Genomic DNA, 9,876 nt, shown 5'->3' on the forward strand with positions numbered 1-9,876 from the left:
GGACAGGTTTCTTTTAAAAACAGCCTTGTCATTTGCAGCGACAGAAAAAAGAAATTAAAACATTAATTTCTCGTGGTCACTCGACAACATGCAACTAATACAGTCTGGCCCTCCATGCAAAGCTTTGAGGGCGGCCGATAGGACCTCATCGTCTCAGTTTTGGTGTCATCTCCATAGTTTTTTGGCAGACCTCGATGAGAACCGTGACCCACGACCCCCAAAGGGAGTCGCTAGACCTGCCAGGTTTCATCCCCTGTAGGCTACGGTGACGGGGGGGTCTTCAGGGAATTACAGGAGCCCCCCTGGCTACTGGTTCCTTGGTACTGCGGAGAGGAGAGCGATGACAACATCACAAACATGTGAACCTTTTCAATTAAAATGAACGTTTGATAGGAAAGTGAAACACATTTGAGTATGGTGTGGTCCCATGAATTATTAACTAAAAGTAAAAAGTTCACAAAATACAATGAAATATTAGTCCACATATGGAACAATATATATGACGCAATATTCTTCTCTTCTCCTATTCTATTGCATTAAAATATCAATCTCTTCAATTGTTAAGACAATAACATGATGCCACTGACAGTCAAAGTGGTTCACTCCACTTGAACAGACAGGCACATTGTACACATGTCATAATAACTCTATCAACGTGTTGGAAAAATCGAATATAAATAATGCAAGTATTCTCCATCTCTTTCGCTTTCTCTCTTTCTCTGTAAGAATTTAGAATGGAGGAACATCGAAACAGAATACTTGATGGCAAGTCTTGATATATATTTCTTCATGGGTCTTCGCCACCATCTCAATCGTCTCCACCTCTCTATTCCTTTGAGCTGCACACAATAAAGCCATTATTGCAGCCTGAGTGCACAGGGTCATAACCACTCTACTGCTCAGCCCGCTTGCTTCTCTGCTTCTCTGCTTCACACAATCCCTCTTCTCCACCTTTCACCACTGCCTTTACCTCAGGTCATATCAAGCCCCTTCATGGATCTTCCCCTTCTTCCCCTCCCCCCCACACACAGAGGAAGATACAATGTGTATGGCAGTGTGTGTGTGCAAGCGATGTTGGGGATTCTACATGAATAAGGAGAAACAATTGCAAAGTGTTTTTTTTGGAGTCCTGAGATTCATTCTATTGAGATATGGGAATCGTTTTCATAGTCTGTAGTAGTCTACACAATCACACACACACACACACACACACACACACACACACAATAATAGCTTTCATTACATATAGGCTAGGATAGGATAGGCTACAGCCCTTTTCAGTGTCTGGTAAGTACAGATTTCCCCCTCCCCCAGATGCTAGTGATGCATCAAGCTATACAGCGCATGTCCACATGCAAATGCACACACACACACGCACACACACACACACACACACATACACACACACTAACTCTCACCTCAACGAGAGGGTGCCAGTGGGCAATGGGCTTCCTTGGGTAAGTGAGCATTTCACTCCAGTGGTCTCGACCGAGGGTCTCTGCGTCGTTCCCCACCCGACACACACCGATCACCTCGTTGTGGCCCACCCTGTAGGACACAGCAGACCCACAATCACACCCACATGGCTGAAACAACTCCGTTAACATCAGCAGCACGGACGTGACCAGTTAGTTTTGAAAAGGGAAGCGGGACATGGACATTTTGATGTAATAATCATAATAAAGGCCATGTGGGGGATGCTTTTATCCTAATACAATACCGTGAGTGCATATGTTCTTAGCCAGAGGGACTTCAGTGGGATTCATACCCAAAACCCTGACTATGTGAGAATGCACTCCCAGTAGAGATAGACAGTTTAATAAGGTTTAAGGGGGATCTGGTGGCTAAAGAAAAGCGCAACACTGCATTATAAGTCAGAAGCCGGTCATCTGAAGGCTGTTCGAACATCCCACAGACCCCCGTGGAAACAGCTTTGAGGCAGGGGCTATTAGAGGATGAAAGTCCGGGAAGTGGTCGATGTGAGAGTAAGAGGAGTGATCTCCGGGTGCCGCTCACCGGTCGTAGTCCATCACCGCAATCAGCAGGCTGATCTGGTCTATGTTTTCAGGGGGAACGTCGAAAACAATGGCTTCGTTGTAGACAGGATTCAGTGTGTTCCTCTTGGTGGAGGTTTTTCTTTTCTTCAGCCGCCGCCCCTCACACATTAGGGACACCTTGACATACGGATCTGAATGAGAAGACGGGGTGGTTGAATCAAAACACTCGGAATAGGAGTCACGGGTATAAAGAGAGGGAAAATGGACAGTCAAGCTGTCCATCGTTACCCGATGCCCCAGTGATATCCATCGCTTTGAGATTGCGAGCCTTTATCATGGTGATGGTCAGTCGGCCCGCAGTAGGGAGGTAACACAGGGAGCACATCAAATCGCCCAAGTCCACGTTATCCTGCAGGAAAATACATCGTATTAACACACCGGCTTCATGCCGTTCTTGAGGATCGTGATTAGGCTTTCATTCTGCTGCACAAAGGCTGCCAACACAATCAAGCAATCTGTGAAGATATTAAAAGCAATTAATGTGGACGGATTTACCGACTTTGGCTGGCTAATGTCGTGCAATGGATACAGATGTGATTGCAATGGGGATTGCCAAGTTTATGATTGCGTTTAATGGGTGACATGCATTATGTTTGCATTTGTTTTAAGTATAAGCCATGACATTTCAAAAATAGAAATACTGTGCTATATTTGCATAATACTTTTTTAAATAATTCATGCTACATCCCTGACCACTCTTCCATGGGTATATTAGCAAACCAAGTTCAAGACATTCAAATCTCAACCCTTCTGTTTGTAAACATATATAAATAACAGCAAGGGTACCAATAAAGAATCCTCCAGAAAACATTCACTTGAAGAGAAGGTCCCCGTAGCAAATGCTCCAAGATTAAAATGTTTTTTGGCAAGTTCTTCTGTTGAAATGCAGAAACTCAATTATCACCTTTGCTCAAAATAACTAAACTAAGGTGGTGAGAAGCATGAAGAATCTGCCCGCCAAAATACCACATGAATCGTTCTAATGGACCAGCCAGTGCTCTCCCACATGGTTCAATTGTTCTAGTAAGATGAATACACACTCCCAAAGGCACTGTATTTATTTGTTACAATCAGTCTTAAATAGCTCTATATTCTGATAGACAACATCACTGATACAGAGTGTTTGGTCCCTAACATGGGACTTTCAACCCTTCCACCCTGCGGTAAATAGAAGAAAGCAGCGGTCCTCTCTGCACGTTCACACACAGGCTGCAGGATTTCAGTGTTTACAGAAAATGGCGGAACCGGCAAAGCTAACGATTCCAGCACTTCAAGGAACAGACAATAGTAATACAAATTCTGTATTACTGTGGCCCTCGATCAGTTGAAAAACATGAGGTGACATGAGGAATAGGGAGGGGAGTGCGAGCTGCCAAAAAACGATGGAATCGCTTTCAGCGCCTTCAATACTGATATCCCTCGGCATAGTAGAAACATTTGTGCATGCATGCAACACTTTTCCATTCAAATCAACTTGGCCAATTCATAGTACTGAAAGTCTGTTAAAACATTATATGACTTAAGAAGATTACTTGTTGGGCTGGACTCAGTTCGGTCTAGGTTATATTCTCAAACCAACAGGTCTCCATTGCCCAGGTCTCCGTTTAAGAGTATTACAAGTAGCAAAAGGAAAGTTTGGATTATCGTGTGCCCATATGAACACTTCAGAGGTTCCCTCAGGGAAACGCTGGCATTTAGATTAATTAAAAGTTGTTTTTCAGATTGCAGGACTCAGACTCCCCCCCTGACCAATCTAGAGGATTTAAGCAACTCTAAGTCTAGAGAATAATGAGACCCAAAACACACATATAAACACATAGCTAACATATGTATTTATATATTTTACTGCTACTTTAGTACTACTAATCATAATACAAAAGGTGCAAGGGTAATATCCATAATTCATACTTTGCTTTTAGATTTCTTTACAAGACAATTATCAACAGTCCATTACGAACCCATGCTGCCCAAACACATGTGTGCTTGCAAGGTCGTTTGTGAATGTGTTCCTGTTGTGCACACATTTCCCCACAAACGCTTTCCCACATTCTGATGTGGGAAAGCTGAACTCTCGCCTCACAGAAGCGAGAGTTCAGCAGTGTCCGAGGTCTCTGTCCTGGAGACGGAGACCTCTGGTCCTCAGGTGGGTCATGGCCCTGAATGCCTCTACCATAACCATTTTCATGATTCATAACCGACTATCTCTTCATTGCTCGACCTCCAGGGTCTTATCCACACATCCGTCATGGTATTGCAGTAACTTGCAATGGTCCAAAAAATTGATCCCAGCTGTCATCCTTTCTCCCGGTCTATTTATGTCTACACCAAGTGTCAAAGGTCTTCTTCAATCACGTCTTCATGGCCTTTCTCTTTTCAGCTTTCAGCCCTCTGTGTCGTGGATGGTACACAGTGGGATTAGCAGCCCATTACTGTCACTGGCATTACCGTTAGTGAGTCAATGCCCCTGTGAGTATGTGATCAAACATCACAGAGCTCTAAAACAAATGATGTTAGAGCAGTTATTCTGTTGGGGGTTAAAGGGATAAAGTTGATGGGATTATCTAGATTAACAGGAATAAAGAGGTGTCAAGGCAGTCGGGTGTATGTTAATAATATATTAATAAGGCAAGCAAACACACACACCACACACATAGACACAAATCCCTGCACACATTGTGTCCCCCCCCCAGGAATTTAGTAGTGTAAATATTGTTTTAATTTTGAGGTCAATGTTGTGACAATGAGGATGCTGAAAGACAACTCAATTCATAATTAATGTTTCTGACCCTGTAATAATTGGCTGCAATATGATACAAGAATAACAATGGGAAAATGCTACGGGATGTATTAACATTGGCGGAAAAGACAAGATCCAAATGAGGTGACTTTTTGATGATCACTTTGAAAATGAAATAGGCATGTAGGCTGTTGTCCTCAGCCTACATGATGCCCTGACCCCTACTGTTAGCTTTTTAATGTCCTGTATCTTAATCCATTGTCACTTTTGAGAAAAGTCTCTCTGCTAAATTACTTAATGACTTAATAAATTAATGAATTAGTCGTGGGACCAATCCTTATCTCAGACATTTATGACTAAGTTTTACATGTAAAAAAGAACATCTGCCGACTCACCGTGGAAACATACTGGATGTCTCGGCAGAGTCTGGTCTCCCGCGGGAAATCAACCAGATCCAGGAAGTTGTCCACCACGACCTGTCCAATGATGTCGTGGCGCGAGAAGCGGTCAAAGTCATAGACGCTGAAATGAAGCTTGCGCGTGGGCAACTCCGAGTACGCCACGGGGAACAGGAAGACCTCGTCGAACACCGGGTTGAGCGTCTTGCGGTGCACCTTGGTCTGGTGCTTGGTCATGCGGTCGGGCAGCAGGTAGATCTTCACGTAGGGGTCGGAGGTCCCAGAGAAATCCTTGGCCGGCAGACCCTCCGCCTTGTGGATCTTGACGATGAGCTGCTCCAGGTCGCAGTCGAACCGCAGGATGAAGTTCAGGCGCCCGCAGCCCCCGCCCCGGCGGCCCCCCTCCTCTCCCTCCAGGGAGCGCTGCTTGTAGAGCTCCGGTTTGAGCCGCCCCAGACCCAGCCCGGTCAGGGAGTCCTGCCTCTGGAACTGAGCCACGTTGAAGTCCGGGTTGGACAGGTTCATGTGTCTGCGGATGGGACCTTGTCTGCGGAGAGGCGGAATGGGGGGAAAATACAAAAATGGCAAACAAACGTTTTATTCATCGGTTCAAAGATTTAAAGGTACCGTGTTATGCCACCGCGTGTGAGTGTAATAAGCCGTTACAAGCCGTTTTGAAAATCTGTCTCTAATGACATGCATGTCCACCTAGATGTGTGCTGGATAGATCAGTGTACCAGCCTACCCATTGCACCGTAGCAAACGTTGCTCATCTCTCCGTCACACATCTCTCCGTCACACTAGGTGATCGAGGTGGACACGCCCACTTGTGATGTCATAAGAGACAGATTTTCAAAACGGCTTGTAACGGCTAATCACACTCAAACCCGGGGGCATGTCATGGGACCTTTAAACGATAGGAGGATGCTAAAGCGCTTCATATCAGTTAATGTCATGTGACAAAACGTATCAATCATCAAAAAAGACAACACAACAACTAGGAAAAGCAAGTCACCAAAGGAAAGCGTGTTAACCTCAGACCGATCGCACACTCACCCAATCTCTGCCATGGTTCGCCCCGAGGGGGGCGGTTCGGTGGTCTGCCTCTGTATGCGGGGGTTGGTGTGGACCCCGTTCTCCCGGGTCTTACACTGGGCGTCCAGGGCGATGTCCGGGGACGTGTGGCTGATTTTCATCGCGACCTCCGGGGTCGGCAACACCTCGAGGGGCGGGGACACCGGCGTGGGCGGGGCTTCCACCACCGACACCACGGACGCCACCGGGGTGGGCTCGCGGGCGGGGGGGAACGTCACGCGGGACTCACGGCGGACGTGGGGCGGCGGGTCCACGGCCGTGTACACGGGCTGCCGTGGGGCCAGGTTGTGCGGGGTCAAAGGTGCCATGGCGGGGTTGTAGTGCCCCTGGGACTCCTTGGTCCTGAGCGAGACACCGCGCTCCCTCCATGGTATCCAGCAGAGCTTCCAGGAGACGAAGAGGGACACCCCAAACAGGGCCAGGCCACAGGCTGTCACCACCAGGGAGAGCAGGCTCACCGATACATCTGGCGGGAGGAAAATCAACAGGATGCAGCAAAGACATGCTCGAGCCATTCTGTGTCAGATGAGGAGGCGGAGGCATGATCGCTGACGACAGAGCAAAGTAATTTCACGTCAAGATTATTGCTCTGGGGATTGTAACGTAAAAGCTCTCGGTTTGACATCTACAGCAGGGCTTCCCTTCACGTTCTCAGTTTTTTCCGTGCTTGAAAGGGAAGGAACAAATTGATGAGATGGTGCTGAACAACTTTGTACTTTATGTTCTGTGGAACGCACCAAGTGAGCAAATTCTTGGTAGAACAATCTTTACATAATATCCCATGTCAGCCTCTGTCTCCCTCCCACCCCGGTACGGCATCGGATAGCATCGGATGTCTAATGACCTGTAAAGTCATGTGTAAATGTCAAGAGTCTTGAAGGAAGAAGAGACCTGAATATTTGTGAGAGAAAATGCAAGGATGCTTTCGTAGTGTCGTGATATTATGAGAAAGAAATTTAGGACAAAAAAATGTAACTGTGTTGGAGGCTTGCTTATGCAGATGCATAACTTCCACATACCACTGCTTGATAGATCATAGTGTTCTACACTGTTAACCAAAAGTAATGTGGTAGCTGAGAAATAGCATTTATGTATTAATTTTTTCTTTATTTTTTTGGGATTGTACCTCTAGGCAAAAAGCGAAGACAATTACCCTTCATGTGCAAAATGCGTTCTACATTTTGCCTCGAGTAAAATAGATATCTGATGTACCCACTGTTGAATTTCTTTCAAGTCTTGCTTTAATGATTTCATCATGAATGATTTCATCTTTAAAGCAAGCACAACACTAAATTAAGTTATACAAATATAGACTATTTGATTTGGGACATAGTAATTAAAATTGATAAAAAACCACAAACTGTGTATAAATAACAAAATCTATTAACCTATTAATAAACTAGTCATAATAATAACAAGGATTTAAGATGTCATTAGGTCCATTGATAATTAACATCAGATATAGCCGCTGTTTGACCTGTTCAACCATAATAATAATAATAAAGAAGATTTAAGATGTCATTAGGTCCATATTGGGCACACATTACCGCTACACATCCCCAAAACGCTTTGATGTTAAAATGCACAGGTGACCATCCAACGTAGCGCTCGTTTCAGTAGCCGCTGTGTAGATGCACGGGAATCCGCGTGAGCCCTTGTCTCCCTGTGTGCTCCGGAGGAATCTTTCTAAGGTTGAAGGACCGGGATCATTGATTCTATAGACCTGGGGGACCTTGGCAGACAGCTCTGCACATAGGCCGGGACTGACTGCTCTATAGACGCAGCCTATATAGCTCATGGACAGAGGCAGCCCCTCCACAGAGGGGTGATCTAAATTTAGAGCCCCGCCGCATCAAAGTTTCAGTAAGAGGCGGAGGTCACCCACCGCCGAGCACGCAAGGATTGAGAAACTTGAACCTTGAAAGCGTGAAGTGTTCGCGTATGATCCCATCGCATAAATGCTGGACACATCATTTTCATGCATGTGGAGGGCCTGGAATGTGGTTAACTATGAGTCTGCGAATGCATCCACTAGAGGTATTTATAAGGAACAGAAGGCCATAGTCATGTAAGACATTATGCTTATAAATATTCGAGGTAGGCCTACTGAACAGGAGCCGTTAAAGATAACGGAATAGGCCATATTTGCTTCCTTAACTTTGCCTTTCTGTGCCTATGAGTCTCTGTTATAAAAAACCCTATGACTAATATGAGTAATTAAAAATAACAGTTATATGATTGATCAATTATTTATATCACTGATATTTGGGAATGATTGACACATATTTAAATGAATCCATACAAGTCGTGTTCAAAAATTGTAAAGAAATGTAACACAAGCACATACACACACACACACACACACACACACACGCACACACACCCACACACCCACAGTCACTCATGGTCAATCTGGCTCATGTCTCTGAAATTGGATTCAGTCATTCTCCCAGCGCCTCGCGCTCTCTTCCAGTTCCTGGGCATTGAATGAAGGCTGCCTGCTGCCACACAGCCGGATGACATATTTCACCACAGCTACGAATAGCAACTCGTGGCGCGCTCCCTCATTCTCCAAATGAGTTAGATAACCCTCGCCAGCTATGACACATTATTTGCATTAAAAGTGCACGAGGAAAGGAACCCCACGTAGAAACGATTTATTCTGGGGTCGCCCCTTTGCCAGCGGGGGGGGGGGGGGGGGGGGGGGGGGGGGGGGGGGGGGGGGGGGATTAACAAATGACGCCGCTTGAACTGGTTTTCCACCATCAGGTGCTCATTGCATTGGTTTGCAGAGAAGCAAGCATCATATTGGCCACATTTGGATCTTATTCGGACACGCATCCTGCAGGGACCGTGCTGTCAGTGTGAAGGTAGCAATCAAGGCAATGAGTACGTCAAGTGATGCACAAATAAAGGAATGTGCAAGAAGCAGTGACATGTAAGAATGAAAAACCCCAGCCCCCCGACACCCATCCCCCCCAAGCCGCCGCCTACACAAATCACATGGCTTCATTAAAGGTAATGCATTCAGAAATTAATTAAATATTAAAATGTGTAGTGGTGTCTACAACATTACAAATCTCGACTCCAACAAAAACAAATTGGCGTGTAAAGCTATTCTACATGAAGTAGCTTAGTGGACCAATTTACAAATCGCACGGGTAGTAAACCATTGTTAAAAAATATAAATAATAATGAACGGACCTATATGGGACACAATTCAAAGCCAAATGCAAAAACAGGATCGAAACACGACTATAAAAACAAAACCTTACACAGTGCAACAAGTTATCTGTTCGGCGTTTTGGGTTGATAGGAGTACCCCTATAGGCAGACTATCTCCTAAGTGTCATGCAGGTTGAGAAGTGGCCATGCAGCGGACCGGTTCCCCCTCACCTGAATCCGTGTGGCGCGGCCTGGCGAGGTCTCGGAAATAGTAAATGAAATCCAGGCAGTGGTCGTTCTGCACTTCCCCTCTTGAGCAAAGATCGGACAGAAGTTCTAGTGCCGTTTGACAAATCTCATAATCTATGTCTCCAGGCATTTCCCACCAGCATGCTTAGAAATGCAGGGGCTCGGAGGCACCACC

At 45.6% G+C, this 9,876-nt stretch overlaps 1 protein-coding gene across 1 annotated transcript; it reads right to left on the reverse strand.

Moving 5' to 3' along the window:
* Positions 1 to 260: 260 nt before the first annotated feature.
* LOC307075526 (synaptotagmin-9-like) lies at positions 261 to 9,876 on the reverse strand (the record flags this gene model as incomplete). The annotated part of the gene is made up of 7 exons (XM_079736142.1): positions 9,684 to 9,876; positions 6,249 to 6,753; positions 5,190 to 5,739; positions 2,286 to 2,406; positions 2,017 to 2,188; positions 1,419 to 1,548; positions 261 to 323 (listed from the first exon to the last, which is right to left on the reverse strand). Exons 1-7 carry the CDS (start codon positions 9,829 to 9,831, stop codon positions 261 to 263), a joined length of 1,689 nt encoding a protein of 562 aa, XP_079592268.1. The 5' UTR covers positions 9,832 to 9,876.

Source organism: Pollachius pollachius (assembly GCF_949987615.1).
Source record: "Pollachius pollachius genome assembly, chromosome: 5".
Taxonomy (NCBI): Eukaryota; Metazoa; Chordata; class Actinopteri; order Gadiformes; family Gadidae; genus Pollachius; species Pollachius pollachius.